The sequence below is a fragment of the Zonotrichia albicollis genome, chromosome 1 (assembly GCF_047830755.1).
Source record: "Zonotrichia albicollis isolate bZonAlb1 chromosome 1, bZonAlb1.hap1, whole genome shotgun sequence".
NCBI lineage: Eukaryota > Metazoa > Chordata > Aves > Passeriformes > Passerellidae > Zonotrichia > Zonotrichia albicollis.
The window spans coordinates 66,452,694-66,476,702 of NC_133819.1; the positions used below are offsets into that span (position 1 = coordinate 66,452,694).

The following is a 24,009-nucleotide window of genomic DNA, read 5'->3' on the forward strand; positions in this document are numbered from 1 at the left end:
TTTTATTTATAAACTAAACAGGAGTTCAAAAAAAAGTATTGACAAAAGTTGAGCTTGATGCTATTATTCTGCAAATGACAATCACAGTTGGAGATACGGATCTACCAAAAGAGATTCTGGATGGCTGCAGCAGGGAGTAAGGGGGGAATATTTGCCTAGTTTCATTGTCTTTTGTGGTGAGTGCATTATTTCCCAGAAAAGTAGCTGCAGGGGCTGTTGTCCAGTGCTTTGAATTCAAAATATAAGCGTTACTGGCCTTAAGGGGGTGAAAGTGCTCTAAGAGGACAAAACTGTCCTCTTGAATTCACTTTGTCCTTCTATGCATGCATGGCAAAAACTGTCTGCTAAGAGCATGCCTAGAGCAGTCAAGTTTGCTGCTCTCTAAACTTAGCTTGTGTGAAGAATATCATATTCCTATTAGTCTACACCTCTGAGTGTGGGGGCTCAGCTGTGAGAGACACCAACTCAGGATGTGCCTCCAGGGCACAGGCACAGAGGGATGACCCAGCTGCATGCCCACGTCCAGGCTGGCATTCCCCTGCTGCTGCTGGTTTCATGCCATTGGCAGCACAGGAGTGCTGAGGGTTGCAGGCATTTTTGTGGACAAAGGAGGAAAGGGAGGGAGAAACTGCCTGAGGAATCAAAAACAAGAAAGAGTAAGAGCCAAAGGGAAATTCATGGTCCAGTTTGAAATGGTGAGGCAATAAGCAGTTAACTCACTCACCGGCACAAGACCCTGTCCAAAATTCTGCTCTAAGCTCACACAAAGGTTCCACAGGAAACCTCTAGCTTTGCACAGACTTTTAATGTACTTTTTTAAGGACAGCTAGGTTTTATATGAAATGAAGGAAAAGCTTTCTCAGGTTAGATTTGGTAACATGAACATGAAATTTTGTGTACAAATTTCTAATCCTATGATGTCTGTATTTTCCATTAAGGAAGAGCACACATCACTGCCATGCTGCGGATTCCCTGAAGAGCTGATGAATAAAGCAACAGAAATTGGTGAGATGCCTACAGTAAATCATTCGTGTACCTTCCTGGTTCTCCAGTCAGGCAGATAAGAAATCTGAGCTATTACAGTAGAAGAAGTAAGCCATTTTAAAATATTCTTTTTTTACCATGTATTTCTACAAGTAACATCCTTGTAGGTGTTCTGTCACAGGCAATGTCAATAACATTAATGTTCTTTTTAGAGAAAGGAAAGCCTCAAGTTATAGTAAACACAACTTAGCTATTTAAGATTAATACTCTAAAAAAAGAAGTTCCAATTTATTTTTCTGTTTTTCATCTTTGACCTGGTCATCTTCTTTATAACTATGTCTCATTGCCAACCTTAGGATGAGGGAGGCAATTGCCTGGCTTGAATTTGAAGTCAAAATAAAATTGTAGGCTAATTCTTGTCAGATGCTAGACAAGAATTGAGTCTAAAAATGTGAATCTGAAAGTCAAGTCTGTTTTACATGTTGAACACATTGAACAGTGGGCTTTATCACAGGTTTTAATTTATCTTTTGTGTCATCTTTTGTGACTACAGTTTATTATTCTCTTATAGGAACACAGCAAATGAAAGTTCTCTCTTTGTAAGTCTTAGCAGACATATGACAAGATAGAGGTGGGTTACAGATAATTTTCTGTCTGCATTTAATCGCACTACAGCTACTTTAATGATAGAGAACAGACTCCTAAGATAAATAACATAACAAAGCTGTTGTGAAAAATCTGCTAGACTTTTCATATGCCTTACTAATAAAACTAGGCTGGGGGAAGTTAACCAAGGTTTTTGCTGTCAGGGTTCCGAGAGCCTGCATGCTCCTCTCTCTTTCTGTCTAGGGCTCAAGCACTGAACATAATCAGGTCAAATATTTTAGCCTTCACTCATTTTATACTCATATTTTGATATAAATTTTCAGTTCAAAAAATCTCCATTTAAATTAGTTACTAATGGGACCAGGTAGAAATAGTTTTTGATTAAACAGGCATGTTCATAATATTTCTTATAGCCAGCTGCCTATAGCTATTTTTTTGCCAATAATAATTCCATCACAGAGATGGCCTTGGGCCTTCAAAGACATTTCAGTGACTGAGCAACTTAACCAACTTCAACAGAGGCTGACCAGGTTTTGCCTTTATGACAGAGGAGGTCACATGGCTATTTTCAGTTCTAGGGCATGCTGAAATCACTGGGTGAAGGCTTACATTAATGTTCAGGGCAGCAAGGCTGAGGAGCAAGGTTTACTGAACAAGCCCTGAAAGGATGGAAAGGCTAAGGTGAATGCTGGGGTGAAGGTCTTGCTCTGCAGGGAGGCATGGTGATCTACAGGCATGCACAGAACACGTCACTGGCAGCAGCAAGCGAGCATTCCCAGGATAACAGCCCACTGAACACCACTATGGCAAAGGCCCTGCCTGCCTCGGGCAGGCTGCGCCTGTGAAGATTGCAGAAATGCAGAGCTGCTCTGCATTGCATGGGAGGCTGGCAGCAGAGCTCACAGCTCTGATTCCCAGCCCAGCTGCTTAGTCATCACTCTGACTTTAATCAACTTCAAAGTACAATGGTGGAAAAACCTCAGAAATAAGTCTCACCCTTGCTGCAATTTCTGCCAAAAATGACCTTCTGCTACAAATTTAAGCAGTTGTGCAAGTGTGGCAAAAAGCCTTTGGAGTAGACAGTGCAAACTGCAGAAAGAGGAGGGAATGACTGGTGAAAGAACCCTCTTACTGATTTGTGTGGGTGTAGGTAGCACCTACTGACCAGAGACCAGACTGGGAGCAAACAAATATGCTTTAGATCATCACCTTAAACTTATGCATGAGAATAACTGAGCTCAGCTGAAGAGGAAGGAGATCTCAGACAATACAGGAGGGGTCTTGATTACTCTCCATTTGCCGCTAGCAGGGTTCCAACATTGGTTTTGACTGCTCTTCTTGTCTACTGCTCTCCCGGGCTCCTTTAGAACTAGCAATATTAATGACTAGTGTAGCCACCTGAGGAAAATTTCCTTGCTGAATTTAATCTACATGAAATTTGTCTGGTTAAGATGAATGGTGTCTCAAGAGCTATATTCTGTATTGAGCACTTCTTAAATACAGAAAGCTGTACACTTATCTTGCACTGCCAAGGTAAAACCTGCAAAAGAAAATGAATCTTGGAAATGGAAATAAAAATACCTCCAGTGATTTAGAAAGTCTTGCCTGTCACTATTATTTCTACAGCTTACATATATTTCCTACATATTCCAACAGAGCAAACAAAATAAGCACACTGATTTTTTAATACATTTATTGAAGCAGTCTAACATCCTTGAACTACTGTGACTGAAGCTCTACAAATCATTCCCCTGCCCCCACTGTCTTCAATCTCCATTGATGTAAATTATGGAGGAGTTCACCCAGAGCTGTGCACATGTGTGTTTTGAAGAGTCTGTGCTGGGTTGTAGCCGGCTGTGATTGATCCCATCACCCAAAAGCTGGTGAGTCATACAATCATTAGCAAAGGAGCAGTTACAAAAATGAAGCTGAGATAAGAATTAGGTAACAGTTTTGACTTAATTTTGTTTCAAATGGCCTGCATTATATTAGGTGCAAATCAGATTTGTGTGAAATGAGGCTAAGGCTCTGGTGTCAGGATTTGGTAAATCCTGTCCATTTATGTTACATCAAATATCTCTTCTCATATAAAATTATGGACACATTATCCAGCCAGCTAACTGCTTTTTTATAGGTAATAATGTGAGTGAAACTTGACTGTCCAAATATTTATGTAAAGAAAATGCCAGTAGTCAGATATGCATGACCGAAATATAAGAAAATTCAAAGAATTTTTTTTTCCAGAGTAATAGTTATGAAAGCCAGGAATGCAAAGCTTTAATGCTAATGTAACATATCTATGCCTCTGCTATGGGAAAATATGATAGTAGGAAAATATGCTAAAGCATGGGCATTTCAAGTTTATGACATGGTGTGCTCTTTAATTTTCTGTTAATTATAAATTCCTTAAAGATACAGGAGAGTATTGCCATTTGTAACTCCAAAACAATGTCAAAGGCTCTTGATAAGTTTGGATCAAATATTTTTCCCAGTGCAGAAATGCTTCTCCCCTCACCCTCCAACTTTGCTCCATGTATGTCTCTGAAATCTCCCAAAAGCTTTGCTCTAAAAGTATGTGGTTTGAGAAAGTCTAATACTTTGAAAATATTACATGAAAAAGATTAACCCATACCCAAAAAGAGCACATTTTAACATCCTTCTTTATGGTTCAGCCACAGCAGCTGTGTGTGGGACAGCTGCTACAGAACATGGCTTGTCCAAGCTCCCATCAGGAGTCTCTGTAAGAAGCCATGAGCCAAGCTGCCCATCCCAAACCAACAACTTATATGGACAACAGACATCTAAAGCATGGGGCTTCAGTAATGAAAAGTCCTTGCAGAGGACTTACACTTGAAAGTGAGAAGCAAGAGGGAGCAGTGTCCCTGATTGTAACCTTTTTTCTCCGCTAATTCTTTGAGAAAGGGAAGTTCTGCAGGGCTGGTTCTCCTGGCTCTGAATTTCATGCAGATTTCTCCACACAGGATTCAGAGCAGTTTTAATATGCAAATGCACATTAGCTTCCAGAAGCTTAGATGAAGATATTACAAAGTAAGTCCAATCATGGTATTGCTGCTAGGTTTTCAGTCCCCAGATTAAAACACTTTTATCTGAGAATGTGCTTAAATGCATAATGCTCAGTATATGAATTTATGATTATTTGTTTTCCAGGTCTGTTCAATACCAATTCTGCACTGTCATGAGCTACACATCAAAGAAGAACAATAGGACTACAGTTTTCTTTGCAGTATCTGCACTATTCTGACTATATATCAAAATAAATGAGCGATGGGCATAGTTGTAACACAAACATGACACTTTCCAGTAATATTCTATCAGGTATGAAAACTTAATGGCAGCATTTTTATACATATCTAGTTGAAATGTTGTATGTATTTCATTGCTATGGACTTAGATGTGAACCTCACCAGAGTTCAAGAAATATTTGTATTCCAAACATGTGACCTAGGCACATTCGCAGCTAACAACATTATTAAAAATTAATCTTTATAAATACATAATCATATTTGTGGCAGGGCAACTTAAGTGTTTCTGATGTTCTGCTGTTCTTCATAAAATGCTGCAACATATTTTGTCCTTTTCTCAAATAACCTTATTGCTGGTGCTGTGGATAACTACTGACTAGTATTAATATAATACAGTTAACAGGCAAGAGTTATGAAGTGTGTGGATACACAGGTGGGTAGAGAGAAAGAGGTGGAGAAAAACATGTTTTGTAGGTGAGAAGTGTTGCATTTTTAGCTTCTAAAGAACGGCGGTTTTTGTCTTTGCAGTACCAGTCTATTTTGTTACTAAGTGGTGACTTGCCTGTCCTGATGCAAGCACTCTATATATCACCCAAGCTAAAGAAAAAGCACAGATTCTAATGAATATTTTTTCTAATTTAAGTAGAAAATTACAATTATTTTGCCAAATCCTTTAATGAGCAGATGGTATTACAGCCATTGTCAGTCAGATAGTGCTCTCAGTACACCAGAGCAATTCCTTTATTCCCAAGCGGGTCATGGAGGTGTAATCAATGACAGTATTTCCTCTTTACTCTCCTTTAATTAAGGAGAACAGAGTGGGGAAACCACATGCCAACTATAAGACCACTGTTAAAATTTTTGAAACCCTGAAACTGCTTTGCTAGCATTGTGATAAAATCAACTCAGAAAGAGCATTATGGATTTTTTGATGGAGCATCCAATATGCCTATTCTCATCTCACATACATTTGCCTGAGGTTTGGGTACACCTGGAACGTGGCTTTCATGAGAACTGTCATACGTAAAGTTCTCCAAGAATCTCAAAAGCACTTCATTAACACCAAAGTGATCTAATTAACTATATTTACATTATACACCTCTAAAAACTGATGCCACAAAACCACACTGATGGTATATTTTTAAAGACCTGCTATTCTCAAACAGGAAGGCAGTCCAAATATTAATATTGCCAAAGGGTTGTGAGCCCCTTAAATCCTACTGTTGTGCTCACTGAGGCAAAAGCACACTGTTATTTTATTCCCCTTCCTTGGAATCACCAGGAACAATAGGTCCAGATAGCCATACCTGTACTACAAAAAGAATTTCTTCAAACTGGCCCATTGCTGTAAGCAGCACACAGCAGACAGCAGAAGTGGGATAGGCAAACACACACACATCAACAAGACATCTGAGGTGCTCTAAAAGAGTTTTATCAGGATGTACACTTCCCAGGAATTCACTATTTAAGAGTTTCTTTACTCTGTCTGTAAAATAGATTGGTGCCTGACTGTTTTTTTATATTGACTCTTCTCAAAGAATTTACTCCATTTCCACCATGCTGCTCCATGTTTTGTAGCCTCCTTGAGCTTAATGCACTCTGTGCAGGGCTGACAAGCTATTCTGTCAGATCCAGTTTCTGCAGCTTCACCTGGCTGAATGCCCCCACCAAGCTCTGAACTCATTCACAACCCAATTCATTTGTATTGCCCTGGCACTTCAGTCAGCAATGCTCAAGAATGCCCAAGAGTGTCCTGAGCCTCTCTGAACACTGTGGTGTGAAGCAACATCCAGGCACACAAAACACTGGGAATTGGGGTGAAAATTTTCACTTCTCCTAAGCTTCCTGGCCACTAAGCTTTTCAGTTGCAACTAAATCCAGAAGGAATTGTTCATCTGAAACTTCTGATAGGCTTTGACAATCCTAGAGTGGAGGAAAGAGCATATGCCTGTGCGTGTTAATGTCCTGCAGAAGGAAACACAGTATCCCTCCTGAATGTCTCACACTGAAATGAGTGGAGATGGAAAAATTAGGCGCCTTCTTATACAGGTCCAGCCTCTACACACTCACTTTGCATCTTACTGGTATTATCACTGAGAGCCCCGCAAATCTAGTAAAATATTTTACTTTTAGAGACTTCTCAGTGTCTGTGTTTTTGAGAAGTATTAATCACATAAGAAAAAAGAGCCTAAATTACTCATGTCTCATTTCAAAGCTAGAAGAAACTGAAAACAGAAACCTACTATTTAAATATGTTCCACTGCTTTTCCTTCTGCTCAGGGTCGTCCAATCCATAAATTCAATTCAAAAGTAAGATAAAATATGCATATGTTTACATAAAGGCTAAATATGTTATACAAATGGCAAGAATGGGAATGGCTTTTAAATTATATAGCAAAAGTAACAAATTAAAATAGAACATGAATAATAAGAACTAGAATATACACCACTTTATGCCTCTCCAACTCATTCCAGCGTACTGACTTATGCAATATCTTTTATTTATATATCTCTATACATCTGTATGTATTGCACTTGAATAAGCTGCTCTGGAAGGTTCAGTCCCTAAGTTGAGTTATTGCACGTTTCTTAATACACTTCTCTCACAGAATAGCTGCTCACATCAATCCACACCTAGCACATGCTGCGAAAACAAATTTATGAGCTACATCTCTTCAGTATCTGGATTTTGACTAGGTTTTTAAGACTAGTTTACTAGCTTACTTTCCTTTACTAAGGAAAGTAGGAATGAATGCATGTGAGCATGTGTAAATGAGCATTAATCACAGCTATTAATGCTTGTTTGTCTTCCTGCCATCTAGATTCGGCCTCTCTTTCGTTTCTCAGCTATCACACTGTCTGCCTCATACCTTTTATCTTCAAGCACTTAGCAGAAGTCTGCTCCAAATTAGGAATCAGCTTAATAATTAAAAGATCTGTACCTACACAGAATAAAATGGACTGGTAGAACAATGCACTTTAGGGCAAAATTTATGCTTTTCTTTACAATGCCAGTGTTACCTAACCTGACAGATTTAATAGGAAATACCTAGATGTAACTGAAAGCAAAATTTGACCTGAAATATCTGAAACAGAGGTGTAAGTCAAAGTACAACTTGATCTTATGTAAGCAAAAGTCAATTGTTATTTGCTGCTTTGTGTTATCCAAGTGACATTGGTGGTAACTATTAAAAAAATTGGGAAAGATCACAGTCCAAAATAAAATGAAGTGACATCTTATCCTAGCACTGATCTGTGGCTAGCATGACTTTAAAGCAATCTGTGCTTTGTTTATCCTCTCCTTGCCTGCCCACTGGGCTGCAGGACAGAAGACAAGCTGAGAAAATACTGTGAGCCAAGGAGCTGGCCTAGATGGCTGCCTGAGATACCTGAAGGCAAGCTCAGCTTTGGCTGGGGTCCTGCTGGTTGTCTCTTGCGGTTTCTCTGCGTGAGTTGTTGTCTGTGCAGAGCCAGGGCTTCCGCAGGCACTTCACCTGATGGAAAGGGGCTGAAATGGGAGTGGTGAGTCACAGCACGTCTCTTGGGCATGCTCTGCTCCTACCATGGGTAAGGTCCGCTGCTGTCAATCCCAGCAGTGAACGTGACACTGTCAACATCTGTTTGGGACACTTCTGGCAGAAAGAACTGGAGCCACAGCTTACATCGTATTGACGAAACTGCTATCTCATTTAAGGATTCTCCCATGATATGCAGCATGCAAAAATGAAACAAAAATTCTCCAGAGGTGCACTCTGAGCAATCTCAAAGCAGACAGTATTAAAGGGATAAAAAACAGCTTAGGTTTTAGTAAAATGCAGTGGCCCACTGGCTGCAGAGGATATCCTGTGGCACAAAAATGATTGCAGGCATTTGGCAAGAAGAGACAGGTCAGTGTGCTCATGTTTGCTCAGGGCTGATTCCAATTTTTTAAAATTGTATCAATTTCCTAGCCTAATACTGAGTGAAATTTAATTAAAGTGGTGTTTGAACTTAAGTATTTCACCATAATATCAGCTACCCACTCAGTACAACACTGCTCTCATCACAGACATACTGATTGTAGTTTACACAGCACTTCCCGCTTCTCCACAGAGGGCTGATTGGTCCCATGATGATCATGCTTCTCCTGATTTCCAGCTGGTACATTTCATTAAGAGACAGCTAAAACTGCCTCAGTGGTTTCCTCATATTACTTTCCCACATAAGCAGTTGGTTTGACTACCAAGGGGATGCCAAGGAGTCAGGAACAGGATGAGAAGGTGGCTTTTGAGAGTCTTTTCCTACACAGAGGTAGTCCCACTTCAAAAGGCTTTGGGAAACATTCTCATGAGCAACTGAAAATGCCTAAAGATCTCCTGGAGACTAATGGGACCAATGCATTTACATTATTCAAGCAAAATGAAACAGGAAAAATTAAGTAAACAATGAGCCAGAAATCAGTATTTTGTAAACAATCTCCTATTTGTTATTCATCAACATAATTTTGTTCCGCAGTTATCTCCTCTAATAAATGTGTGTGCATTTTTTGTGCTATTCTTTCCTTGAGAGCATTACTTAAAATAGTGTTCTCACTATTTGGAGTGCCTTAGATACACAGCAAAAAGCTTCCTGCAGAAAACCTTCACTACATTTTTACAGAGGGTCAGGCCTGTTGTCACTGAAGGTGATGAGATTTTACAACCAAGTTTAACAGATAAAAGGATGGCCTATATCATCTGCTGCAGGCAGGCAATGTAGTGAGCTCGAACATGTGTATAGATTCCAAGAGAAGAAAGTAGGACATAAGCATATATACATAAAGGTTTTACAGAAATAGCAGGTGTTAGATGAATAGGGAGACTCTGCTCTACCAGCTGCAAACCAACTATGATATGGATCTAGGACTCCTGAATATTAGCCCTCTTTTTATCCAGCTTCTCTGCAGCACAAGAGGCACCATTAGACTAGCAGCACAAGTACTTTGCTTAGCCCGTACCTTGTCACATATGCTTGAAAAAGCTATTGCTTTACTCACCTTAACCTACAGGGAGTTTCAGACCATAGACACACATCAATTTATTCACAATATGCATACTGGTACCATGTTTGCTCTGACAGAGGCTAAGAGAGAGCTCTGCTTTTCTGGAGATACTGCTGGGTTTATTAGATAATGCAATCCTCAAAGCCCCTCTTCTGTTTCTCTCATTTATCTGTGCAGTGAACTATGATTTGGCCTACTTTCAATTAGCACAGAAGGGGAGCGTCTCAGCTCTCTTCCCCTGTGGCTTTTCTATCCTGTGTATTTGCAATGTTCACTTTTATAGCCTTTCCTTCTAGGGATGCAGGAAAGAAAACAAGACCAATATAAATCATTTTGCAGCATGGGGCAAGAAGGTTACGCCAATATACACTGTATTTCCTGGATAAAACAATGTTGCCAAGACAACAGATATCACAGGTAAAAGCCACTCTTCCTCAGGGCACATAATTCCACAGATGAATTCTGAAGACCCTCGTCAAATACAAGTTCTTTCTCTCAGTGGTCATTTTGCTGATAAGGACAATAGGAGAAAGATGTCATGACTATGCTGAAGAGCTCACAGCCAGCTCAATTCAATAAATGAACCAGTGCCAGAAGACAACTAAATTGTGAAACAGTTATGTCTTCACTAGCAACAGGGGCTCCAGGCCTCTGGAAACCAATGTTCAGGTGTCAGCACATGGGCTCACCAATGGCCTTCTACAAGAGCAGCTCAGGTACTGCCTTCTCAACAGATCAAAGAATACTACAAATAATGCCCCGACCAAAATGTGAATTGGCATTAATTTTGTTAATTCAGTTGCCCCAGTTCAAGCCTCAGCTGCCTGCATTCAGAAGGTGTAAGAGTATGAATGACACAGCTGAGACTTGGCTTGATCTAAGTGCAGTCACTCAAATGAGGGCAGCTGAGTTAAGCCAGTCTCACAATCCTTGCAGTGAAATCAGAAAATGGACTAATCTGCTAGACTAACAAATGGGGGGATTTTGATTGGTTTTGTCAGCTTCTTGCGGTGCATTTTAGCCTGCAGGAATGTTGTCTGCACATTAATGCCAGAAATACCACAGCGTCACTGGCCTCTCGTTTCAGCACAATGCCTTTGCAGATTCAGATGCAAAAAACCAACATCAATATTTAGAGGTAGCCATTCCAAACTGGAAGTTTTCTGGGGCGTAAACATCACATCTAAATAAAAGATAGGGCATGGACTCGGTTGCTAGCAGGGAGAAGTACATGTGCCAGGGCTCCTGCATCGCTGCTGCCAGCATGAGAGTTCTGTTATGGAGATCAACAATGGATGCCTGGCTGACTGTGTGGTCAGTTCAGATCCATCACTAATTAAGAGCAGCTGTTGCTGATTTGATTTTTTTAATTTATAAACCAATACACATGGATTTTCTGTAATAATCTTCCCATGACAGTTCTGCATTTGTCTGCCTGCAGAGTAACCTCCTGATCTCTCCCAGGGGTCTGATCAAAACCCTGCAAATACCTTCACACCCTGGCTCTTTCCAAAGCAAACAGAAGCATGAAGACACACAAGGATTCTTCACTTAGCATAAAATCCAAAATAATTTCTATAAACAATTTCACAGAAGCTTCTTATTCTGGTGCTTATCTTCCTTACAGAGTACATTTGATGAAAGATATTGCAGATATTTTGAAATTAATACTGAGGTTGTAAAAGGATGCCGTATGTGCTGCCACTCTTCTAAACTCATTGGCCAGCCTAAAACAAGAAGAGCCAAAACATCCTTTTCTATAGCACCCAGCCAATGCCTTGTTTTCTCCCATCCCTTCCTGCATATTTTTAGCAGCAGCAGTGGCTTCCTTGTCTTTATATGCCTTCATTGGTAATTCCACTACAATTCCACTACCTCTTTCCAATTTTGGCTTACTTTGGTCAGGACAAAAGATCATAAATTTGTAGTGTTTCTAAAATTCTGAAAGGCTGGTTAGGGAAACTTGACCCAAATTTCCATTCCTAGGCTTGTGATCAGACGGCAAAAGATTCAGGAAGGAGCAACCCATATAAAATTGTGCTTCAAAAGTTCTGTTTTTCATGGAATTACTGAGGTGGATTTTTTTTCACAACTATAAACTAGAATCCTTCAGATTGAGGATTGGGATGGTGTACAGGAAGCTACTAGCTGGTGAGAAAAAACACTACCACTCAGGTATGCAAACTGTAGCTCAAATGTCATCTAATATTTCACTCACAGTCAACTACATAATTTTTTTAAATGGATGTTTTATCTATCTGTAGCATATTTTCTTATTAGATGAGAAACTGGGAGGAATGCTACTATGACTACTTAATACATACTTGATTCTATGCCCACAAAAACCAGAGAGAATCAAATGATCATTTTTATGGGGCTTTTGATCAGGTCCATAAAGCACACAGGCCATTAGATGTACATGTACAGTTCTGAAAATGCAAGTGCCAGTACAGAAGTGTAAATGCAGTATTGATTCTTGATGATAGTGATAGAAATTCACGGCTTCAAATGGTCTTGAGGCAGAACTTAACTATAAAAGGTTGCAAGGTTTCTAAATATATGTGCATACCCTGGAAACATTCTGCCCACAGATATTGTTTATTACTGCAAAGATCTGAGCACCCACCAAGTCCCACAGTGTTCCTTTGGGAACAGAGCACCTCAGAAAGGTGATTGTGCAGCTGGCAGAAGCCTTCCTGGCCAGTCCATATGAACAAAGGCTTTTGGTATTCAGGAACTGCCTGCCAGGCGCCCTGTGCTCAGTGAGGACAGCAACAGAATTCATCAGCTTCAGCAGGAAGAAAATCAGACTCATTGCCAACCATTTTCAGCATAAATATATGCACTGCCTTCAGGTAGAAGCATATCTGGACCTTCTTTGGTCCTTCCTCAGACGACTGCTTATCTGTGCATGTTCAGCTGTCAGCCCCACACTACTTTTAACTAAGGATTAAATGAAGAGCACATGAGGACCAAGAGTTTCCTGCAAGACACAGGGAAATGAGCAATTGATGTTTTCAGATTCAAGTGGTACCTAGTGGCAGTCAAACTCCCTGTAACTTTTCTTTTAGAATAGGCAAACAATGTTGTTGGGTAAATTTAAAAAGTGTGGTTCACCACAGCAAAAGGATGATTTTTACTGCCTGTTTTGATAAAGAGAATTGTTTCGGATTGCCAGATTACCTTGAAGAGATGTAAATAGAACTCTGAGGATATAAAGGACCAATACTGTTAATTACCAAATTAAAACCTTTTAAAGAGGAACCTGTCCTTCAAAAATGCATATACACATACTCATCTGCAAAATAAGAGACTGAGAAACTCCATTTTTCAACCTAGAAACATATACCTGCTACTCCAGTAAGAACAAAAGGAATAGAGAGTCATGTTCAGCATCATGGATCTATTCTACCACTACTTTTATCTCAAAGTGTGGAATATCCTGTAGATAATAAGCAATTCAGATGCAGTTAACAACAGATAGTATTATGTCTTCAGCCTACACAAACAAATAGTAATCAAATTAAATCTTATTTTTAACTACTGCTTTATACAGACATCATCCTGTGGAACTGAAACATTCATCTGAAAGTGTATCAATAAAGCAAATTTTTAGTATTCACAAAATCTGTATGTTTCTCCAAATAGGGAGTTTAACTTCTAAAAGGAATGAGTACGTCTCCCCCATGCTCTTGGTTTCCAAGATTTTCTCCTACATTTTAGAAATCCTTTTTATTACTGTAATCCCAAAGTCCCTCTGAATTACTTGACTTTGAGAGCTGCAGGTCGGAAGAAACCCTACATATGGACAGACTGCCCCAAAAAAAAGAGACCTGGTCAAACTGCAGTCAAGTCCTGCAATACTTAGAAGTCCAATATTACAGGTGTTGTTTGCAACAAGACTGGGATGGGTTAGCAGCAGAATTTGGAAGAGAACACAACAGCTTTCTCTCTTCATTAAACGTTCTAATCACCACCTCGGACTTCCTTTGCCCAGTCCCTCAGGCAGTCCAGTAGCCATGGGCAGCTTTCACAAACAGAGCCTCTAGGACCCATCTCTTGTGACACCTCAGGTTGTCTGATCGACTCTTTCCTGCACATTAGTTCCTGTGATTGCTTACATGGGTGCTCAGGAAGAGCAATCTGAATTGGAGATTCAAGGAGGATCACCAGTGCCACATTAAACACTTATGTGGACACTTTAATTCAGAACTAAATTTGCCTTAATGAATTAAAATAAAATGAATGAGTTTATGAACTGCATAAACATCCACCCAAGGGTTTATGATGTTATAACTAATCTGTTTCATATTTATGGTTTAAATAATTCAAGTTACAATGTATAAACAAGCCCTAGAATAAAAAAGACTTAGACCAAGGTTTCTATGAAACTGTTCCTCATCAAGCTATCTTTGATTTCCAATTCATAATGTGTTTTCCTATTAAACCTCTGTATATAGGGCAATTCAGTTTCTCTTTCTAGCAACTATTTATTATTCCTCAACATACTAGCCCCAGCATCCCTGGAAAGAGCTCATGAAGTTAATGGTTTTGTCTGGGTGAATGCCATCCATATTTCAGATCCCTGTGGACCTGGAATTCTCATCTCTGCTGCCAATACCCTATACATCTAACTGTATGTGCCTTTAATGCAGCTCATGGACATGGAAATAAAGGGCAACCACCGTGATTAAAAAGTCCCATCAGATTAGACCCACTGGGCTGCATGCTCACATGACCAAACCAAACCATTTCCCAGTCACAACACGGGTCACACGGCACAGCAGGACTCGCTCGAGGTTCTGCCGTGCTGGCCTCGGGGATTCCTGCTTCATTTCCCCCCTGCGGGAAACACCGAGAGAGAGCAAAACAGCATTCTAGGAATAAAGATTCCTTAACAGCACTTCTCAGTGAAAGCACCATTGTGAAGACAAATTTCCTCATGGCCTCATGTCACTGTGAAATGTTGTGATTTTTTCCTGTGCTTTTATAAAGGCAGTGAAAACCAAAGAACAAAAGCCAGCGGTCTGAGAAATGCTAATTAATATCCATGCTTCCACATACATTCTAAACATAAAATGCATCTTCATTTTGTTGTTAAATGAAATAATTCTAAAATAACCTGTAAGGACACAGTCTGATGAAGACCCTCCATTCATGAGTCATAGTAATGGAAGCTGAGGATGTACAACAACTTTTCACAGAAGAATGAGCTTATTCCAAACACGTATTCTCTCTCCCCACAGTCAGATATTCCATTATTACTGATTTGTTGCTAAAACATTTAAAACATTTCCAATGGACATTGTTCTCTAATCCATATGCCATGAAGAAGCTTATGTTATGAACAGCATTTATTTCAATCATCACAATTTGTACTTTTTCTAATGGATTAATTGTATTATATTATTTTAACATGAATGCACAGTTGTAGAATTATGTCGCAGCGTTACAGTTTGGGTGGCCTCATATAATCTTCACGCAGCAGCTGGAATTGTAATTAGCATAAAAACCAAACAGCCTCATTAAACATCTCTTTCCTGTAAGACGGGACACATTTAGAGGCCTCGTTTCACACATTCCATTACAGCTGGCACGGGGGTAGAACAATCCCTAAATGCATTTTTCAGCCCAGCTAAGCACAGCCCACTTCTTAAACCCTGGAAATGTTCTGCAGCACATCTCAGGAAGACAGAGTGATACTGCTCTGTAGTGGAATACATGCTCCCGGGGGAGTGATTGTTTCCTCCATTTTTGAACTAGGAGCTTCCAGTTGGCAATTCAAGTATAAAAATAGACAACTGCTTTCACTGCCTTCCTTGTACAAATCAGATCTGCAACTTCCGAATGCATTTCCATTCTTTTAATCTCCTTAAAATGACAAATCTGAAAACGCTGACAATTTAGAATATCAGCAATAGAGACAAACATCAGCCATCACTTTCCCTTGCTATTAAGTTTCTTCTGCCACCCTAGCTTTGGGCTGTTTATCTAATTGTGAGGCTTAAAATGACCACTGGCTTTAAAAATCTCTGTGAATCTTTGGTTCCACAGCAGTAAACAGATACACAAGATAGTTTTGCTCCCTCTGTGGAATGGCAAAAGATGAAATTTTTAAAAAGCTGTCTACAGTTTTGCATGAATTCTGGTACATTTTTCTGCCAATTTCTTAAAAGACATTAAGGAAATGTCAGTGCATACAAAAAGACGTTAAATGCAATCCTAGAATTTTTTTTTTCACTTTCAAAATTCAGAATACATCAAATGTGTAGTTTTGGATCAATGCAAAAAATAGAACTGTGTATGGATTTTAATTTTTATTCAGTCCTTGAATGCAAGCAGTGTAATACTTCAACAGACCTAAGATACAAATGGTTTTCTGTCTACGAGGAAACCATTTTATATTTGAAATTCAGGTTTTTGACTATACTAAATAATATCTAGTTCCAATTTCAAACAGAAATGTAAATTTGCATAAAAACTCTTCTAAGATTAATCTAGAAAACACTGAAATATAATGATCTTATTTTTTTTATTTTTCTTAATGCAAAAATATTTATTTCATTCAAGGTGCATTCAGGAACTGCCCAAGTTCCTGCAAAATGCTGCTTTTCTTCAGACAATGACAGCTTGTGCTTACCTCAAATAATCACAACATGGTGAACATAGCAGCCCTTTCTAACTCTGAAAAGCAGTTGTACTGCTGGTTTTTAATAAAACCAGAGGTCCTTTTTTTGCAAGTTTGGACTTAGTTTTATAAAAGTGCCATTTTTGTCTCTTCTCCCAAAATCTTGGAAATGATCAGTGATTTTTAGCAATGCCTTAATGCTCTATGAGCTGCACCAGCACAGCAAAAATACCTGGCTTGGACCAGCATCTCTATCACCTGCTCGCTGTTTCACTTCAAAAGGGCCCCTAGGGGTTTTACACAAAAATATTTGTCATGGAGGAGAACAGGAAGGGTTCTGAGGTATTTCAGGCTTCAGGGTGGCTTTAGACTCAGCTAGCCTGGAGGGGACACTGTGCTCTCTCTCTGAGCACTGATTCAGAATTCTGAATTATATTTCCAAGTCATCAGAATATGAGCATCAGGGAAGATAAAAACATAATTACTTCTGTTCTCCATATCTAAACCTAGAGACAGTCTGGCTTGAAAGTATAAGAGGAATTTTAAATGAAATATTTATACTTTTCACATGGGATCACAGCAGATATTAAATAAAATTCAGAAGAACAGAATGGGACCATAAAGTGCTATAAAACAGTTATCCTTGTTAGACAACAATCCAAACAAAACCACTCTTTTCAACGAAAACAGAACCTCTGCAGATAGATGTCAATAACCTGGCACTTGGGAAAACCACACTGAGTCTCTCACCCCACAGTGCACCACCCTAGAAGTACAGGCAGGGCTGGGGCAGGCATGGCTGCAGCCTGTGCTTCTCCTTCCTTTCCCCAGGCAAAGGTCTTACCTAAATTGCATGACCAGTTTAATACCCTAAGGGTTTTATATGAAAAAACACAAGAGGCAATTACTGGCAAAGCAGAAGGTTTAAGAGAAGCACTGGCAACATATAATTGAATGTCTCCCATCTGGAATATTCTGGAAAGAAAAGTTTAAAATATTTACCTGTTGTAGTTAGAAATAATCAGCAGTAGGAATCAAATGATCTGGGCATGGTTTTTGAATAACAGTTTCTTTAATTGAACAGCTTTATCACATTTTGTTTTTTTTCTTGTTATTTATCAGAAACACTGAAAAATCCTTGCCCATAAGTGTTGCCAATTTAAGCAATCTCCCCTGCTGACTGGAGACTTAACTTACATAAACACACTGACTTATTATTTTTTAATAGAGTATCTTTTAAAAAAAAATCTGGTTGGAAAAACCAAAGCACCAAGGATTAACAAGTAAAAAAAAAAAAAAAAAAGATTCAGGCACAAAATTATTATCTGTTTTAAAGCAGATTTTGGGAGTGAGGCAGCTAAAGTTTGAATGAGTCAGCTTTGTAGAGGCTCACTTAATATCTTTAAATGGCTTGAGTGAGAGTGAAAGCAAATGGAAGAGCATGTTACCCCCTCCCCAAAAAGTAAACTGAAAAAATCCACATGCTCCCTTTTGTGGCATTGTCTACACAATTTGGCTTAAATCTTTAGATGGAGAGTGCAGACCTCCTCTATTCCTACTTAACAGAGTAACTGCTAGCAAGAGAAGATTGTCATCCTCTGTACAGATAACTATTAAAAGAGTCTTAAGGCCCTTAGGCAACAGATCAATCCAGAGACCTGCCCTCAATGTCCTTTTTCCCCATACCAGCTGATGATACTTGGCTCACAATGGTTTGCATTTTGGCTCTTTTGATATTCTGGTCTGATTCAGCCCCGGTCTTCATCCTTTCCAACTCCGTAGTCCTACACCTTGAGACAGGCTCTTGAACACCAATCTCTACAATGTAACCTAAGCCAATGAAGCCTTAAATGAAACAGGATCAGGGTTTTTGGGATGGGAACTGTGGCACCAGAGGACTGGTATGTGATTACTGCCCCGTGGAGGAGGATTGCAAGTATTTCTAGGAAGGGAAACTGGGAGACAAATAAAAGGAGCTTTCAATGTACCTAGGAGGAAAGGCTGAGTTAAAAATATTTCCTTTCCTGCTTTTCTCTTGTCATTCCAACTAGTGTCCTTCAAGTACAAGTTACGTGCTTCCTTCTCCATTTTGCCTGAGCACTGCGATTCAGGAAGCAAGGATGGCGGAAGACAGATGCACCAATTCTTTAAAATGAAGGTCACCAGAAATGGGAAATGACAAAACAAGACATTTTTCTCTACTCAAAATTCTCCAAGCAGCTGAAACACTCTTTTTCTGAAAGGTTGCAAACAGTTGGCTTTTGACGAAAGTAGCGATAAAAAACCTTCAATAATATTTCAAGTAACTGCAGAATCTATTTCCCCTCAAGCTTCTTTCTTTCAGAAGCAGTTCCTTCTCCAAAACATCTCCAGGAAATGACATTTCAGCATGTGTACAGCACTGCAATAAAACAGCAACACACCCAGGAATATTTTTCAAGTTCACAGCAAGGCGAGCAGATGATCAAGGTATTAAAAAAAATTACAAAGGTCTAGCAGAGAAGACAATCAGCTTGGTCTCTTGCTATCTGCTTTGCTGATTCTCAGAGAGCCCCATTTGGCTTTTAAAATCTTGACCAGTCTTCTAGAGCCATCCCAGCTGCATCCAGCCAAGGAAATGTGCTTGAGTATAGAAAATGATGTTTCTTCCTGGCTTGTTCTGCCATGAGACTGCTCCTTGTCAGCTGTAAGAAACCATGCTCTTAACAGAAAGAATCTTGCCATTTAGAAATTTGCCCGTTCTTCACAGCTTTATAATACCTCACATTTTTGTTGAGGGGGCCTTGGCCCTGCATGGAAATAAAGGTTTCCACACTTCATGTAAAAATCTTTGCTAACTTTAAAAACATACAGCATATCTCTGACTATAGCATGAAGAACAATGTGGCAGAATTTAGTTTCTTTGTTTAAGTCCCTGTATATGGAATTTCAGTGTCCAGAGAGTTTATGCTGTACTGCGGGGGTCTCATCACCCATCAAGGAACTTAAAATAGATGTTCTGTGATAAAATGATTTGCAGACCTGACACTGAAAACCACATCATGCTGGTGGGAACTTCACTTCTGTCCAAGAGGAGAATTTCTGTGATGTGGCATTCACATTCTCTGACAAAATTCCTTCACCCAGGGTTTTTCTCCTGGGAAGCTGAGAAGCCTCAGAGAAAAGGAAAACAATTCTTATCTCATTTGCTTCTCCTGTGTTTTGCTCATGTAGAATGTGTTTGGAGATTGTTTACCCAAAGTTGATTGCCTGATTAGATTCTGGTGTGGCTTGCTTTGACTCATTGGCCAACCAAGGCCAAGCTGTGTTGGAACTCTGTAAAGAGTTGAGTTTTCATTATTATCTTTTTAGCATTCATTAGGTATCTTTTCTGAATTCTTCAGTTTAGCATGGTATAGTAATCTTTAATATAATATAGTACTATAAAGTAATAAATTAGCCTTCTGAGAACATGGAGTCAGATGCATTATTCCTATCTTCATTGGGGCTTCCCTATGAATACAATACTGTGAGAATTAACTTGTTTCTGTTCCTGCTGTGGTACACTGGTGTCCCTCATAGAGTGTTACCTCCCTGTTTTCTGAGATTATGCCTAGACAAAGCCTATCTTTCATTCACAGTGCACATTCCTTACATACCTCTTTAACACACCACCTTCCAGCAGAAGAGGTCACTCAGATCAAACCCGGTGGCTCATCTGGTGCTTCCCATCTGCACACAGATCACCCTACCCGTGATCTTCTCTACCTGCTCTGGCTGTTTTACGAAATACCTAATGATGATCTCACAGAGACCAGCTGCGAGGCAAAGGCATGAGATGCCTGCATCAAACCCATGACTCTGACCTCTGTTTCCAAGTCAGCACCAAGGCAATGTCAGACTTTGGACCCTTCTGCAATGTCACTACACAAATACCAAAACCAACGTACTCTATAAATACATAATTCTACAAAACATGAACATCCTTTTGACCCTCTGCTTGTCAGTGACAATACAATAACAAAGACAGAGGATGGGGGACTTATGCTCAAATACCACAATTTGAGTATTGATGTGCTGAGAGGCATCATGTATAGTAAGCCTAACACTGAGGTCCTCCATCAATCAAATTGTATACTGTCTCACCTCATGCAGTTACTAGGTGTCAGAAAATAACTTTTCCTATCACCTAAAAGGTTTTTTTGCTCTTTGACTGTTGAATTGAATTTAAAAACATTCATCTCTGAATAACTAAGCAGAGCTTTCAGTCTGATAAAGATATGGATACAAAATGGTAGCACTTGGAAATACCAAGAAAAAGGCAACCTTTCAACCTTACATATCAGCTCTCTCTTTCCTTCTGTCCTCTCCCAGAGAAGAATCTCCCATTAAGTTCAGAGGAAATTTCATCAGATTAGGCCATGTGTTTTGACCCTTACCACTTTTGACATTAAAAATAATTGAATCCATTGTTGCAGCAAATAAGGACGTAATAAAATATTGTATTAGTATCTATTTTTTGATAATTACTGATGTTCTATGCAGGTGGGAAAGCTTGGGTGCGTGCCTGTAGGACACTAATGGGAATGCTTTTTTTCCAAGTGTCACATTTATCAGTGCACTAGAAGAAAATAAGCCTGTATTATGAAGCTTCATGCTGGCTCTCATTATGCCATCTCACAAGCTTGTCCTTTGATTCATTATAAAGATTAAATATATTTTCTCAGTGAGATCAGAGGTACTAGACAAGAGGTCATGCAAATGCTGGCAGAAAAATGCTAGTTTTCCATGTGTCAAATCTTTTGTACTACACATCCAAGGTTCAACCAATGCTTCTAATTGCTGCAGGGGTCTTGTAGGGTGCTGGTGGATTTCTGTTCCCCTGGGATGGGGATGATGGAAACTGTGAGGTCCCAGCTCTCGCACAGTCCAGAAGCAAATCTCTATCCCTGTCTTCCACAGGGTGCTCAGCAAATTTGACATCCTCATCAATTTTGCTGCAGTTAGTAGCAGGGAAGCTGACCGGAATACCAATTTTGCAGAGCAGCTGCAGGATACTGTTAACTTACTAGAAATAAAAATTTTTCTATAAAAAAAAGGAGAAAGGTTCTGGATTCAACTGAGATCAAACCCAGTACTGTGACTGACAAATGTTCTGGAGACCCAGCTCTTAAATTGTTTTTGCAGACACTGAACTCACTCTTACTAGGGGAGAAGATACGCTGGCATGTCTGGTAAAACTTCCTATTCCTCTGAGAAGAGAAAATACATGTGTTCAGTCTGGTTCTAATCACTGTGTACTTTCCAAATATTTTGGTAATGGGGCAAATCTTAGCAATACTTCTTGTAATGCCCAGAGTGGACTACGGAGCCATATTCCATCCAGCTTCAAACCAGTCAGCCTAAACACAGCAGCATGCAGCTCAGCCTCATCAGCTGGAGCTGCAGAAACCATAAAACTCAACAGTAGGCAAGCTTTGGCAACCCATGGTACCTCCTGAAAAGCCATGGTTATTCTCCTAGTTGTAACCAACCAAGGCAGTATGCTCAAACTAGATTCAAAGCAGTGGTCACCACAGTGTCCACATATCCCTAAGAGCTACATGGTTTTCATGGAAATTCTACTACACTACACTATGGTTATGACTGATGCAGAATAAGAAAGACAAGTTCTTTTTTTTGCAGAAAGATGTCATTTTTGGTGACAATAGCTTCTAGCTGTCAAGTCAAAAAATATGATCATCACTCAGAGTGATATAGCCATCCATTCCAGTTCATTAGTTTTTGGCTGATAAATCAGAAAGCAGCCTAAACAGCACACAGTAAAGAACTTATTCAGGTACAAACCCTGAAAATACTTATTCTGCATTTAAACTCATTCAAAAATTCACACTTAGCTAAATGAGATGTCTCACCCCATTGTGGGCCACTTTCAGGAGTACAGGATTTGGGGTGCCACAGGTACACCCAAGTAGTGCCTGAAACCTTCAACCGTGGAATGCACAGGATAGAAAAGCAACTTATTGTAGCTCAAGCCTCTTCTGACACTTGAAGGAGCAAGATACTCACTGCTTTCTTTCTAGTTGTAGAGAAAACAATAAGAAATCTGGAGAAACTCCATGTTTTCTCACAGATAATCCAGGCTAAAGACTTGCAGAACCAAACGTAGCAATTATTGGCCATCATGAAAGAACAAAGAAAATAAACCTTCTAAATACATTGCAGAACTTTCATCACATGGATCAATGCCTGCATCTGGGATTCTTGCTCTGACCAATTTGCATTACAAATCCACATTTTTTCAGTTTCCCTTTTTTTTTTTTTTTAATAAAAATGGGTCTTGGACTAGAAGTGCAAGAAAGCAATGGCAAAAGGAGGGGTGTGGCAGGAACTGAGATTTGGTTTTCTCAAAAAAACAGGGACACATCATTCCTGCCCAATGGAATGAATAATTTCTGGTTATGCAAGTTACTCAACACAATGTCAACTTTACCCTGTCACTCCTTTTCTTCTCACTTCTTTATTAGCACTCACAGGAGCTTAAATGTGGCTAAATCGACCTCTAGCATTATCTTTTCATACTGCCTTTTCCTTTATTCATAATCTTTGGAATCAATATTCAAAGATTTCTTCTGAGTTAGGCTCTAGATCTAGTAGCAGAACCTGAAAATAAAGATTTGGTGAGCTGCTGATTTAATTGCAGTGCACCCAATGTGTCACTTTAGGGCTTTTAAAGAAAAAGTTTGTAACAAAGTTAAAGATCTTCTCTTAGAATCTGATGAATCTCTCCAAGCCAAGCTTCAACAGTTGAAATACATGCAAATTGAGGCTGTATTACAAATTTTCAGCCTTGATGAGCAAAAAGTTCCAGATTAATAAACCGACCCCAATGCCACTGTTACCTGCTGAAGTGTGCTTAAATTTTTCACTCTTCTTCTTCCTCCATTTCCATGGCTTAAAAATTCTCCCGAGAGTGGCAAATTTGCTCCTTCTTCTGATTGGAGGCGTGTGAGTCCCAGGTACTAGAGAATCTGAACGCATTGCAGCCAGTCTTTCCACCTCTTCAGCTGTAATTTCAGCAAGAAAAAGAGAAAAACACAACGAAGGTGGGAAGTGAAATAAATGCCTTAATAAATGATCAGAAAACCACACAGATGGCAAAAATTTTTCATGGACATGGAGAAGGATAGCAAAGGGAAAAAAAATTTAACATTATTTTCTTTTCTTTTAGTGAAATTGTTAATCTACTGTAAAGAACAATAGTAACAACAAGATTCAACAGAAAATTATTATGTTATAGAAGTTATGGCTTTTAACAAATTGTTCTACATTGCTCTAGACAGCTGGCAGTTCAGCCATCAGCCATTCCTGGGGAAGTGTGACAGAGAATGGAAAAGAGAAAGCCAAAAAAAAAGATTCAATATAATTTAAAAGAAATATTACAGAGTTTTGTTTTGTTTTTTTTTTTTTTTTAATTGCAATGGAAAGAAACATTTTGTTTTACTAATATTTATTAAGAGCAAGGACCC

At 39.3% G+C, this 24,009-nt stretch overlaps 1 protein-coding gene across 11 annotated transcripts in view; it reads right to left on the bottom strand.

The window, feature by feature from the left end:
- PHACTR1 (phosphatase and actin regulator 1) overlaps window positions 1–24,009 on the bottom strand; it is a 305,309-nt gene that overhangs the window by 102,104 nt on the left and 179,196 nt on the right. For all 11 annotated transcript variants that reach the window (XM_005481734.4, XM_005481732.4, XM_074543492.1 and 8 more), the window contains one exon: window positions 23,383–23,547. In XM_005481734.4, the coding sequence (XP_005481791.1) occupies window positions 23,383–23,547 (165 nt within the window). The remainder of the gene's footprint in view (window positions 1–23,382; window positions 23,548–24,009) is intronic.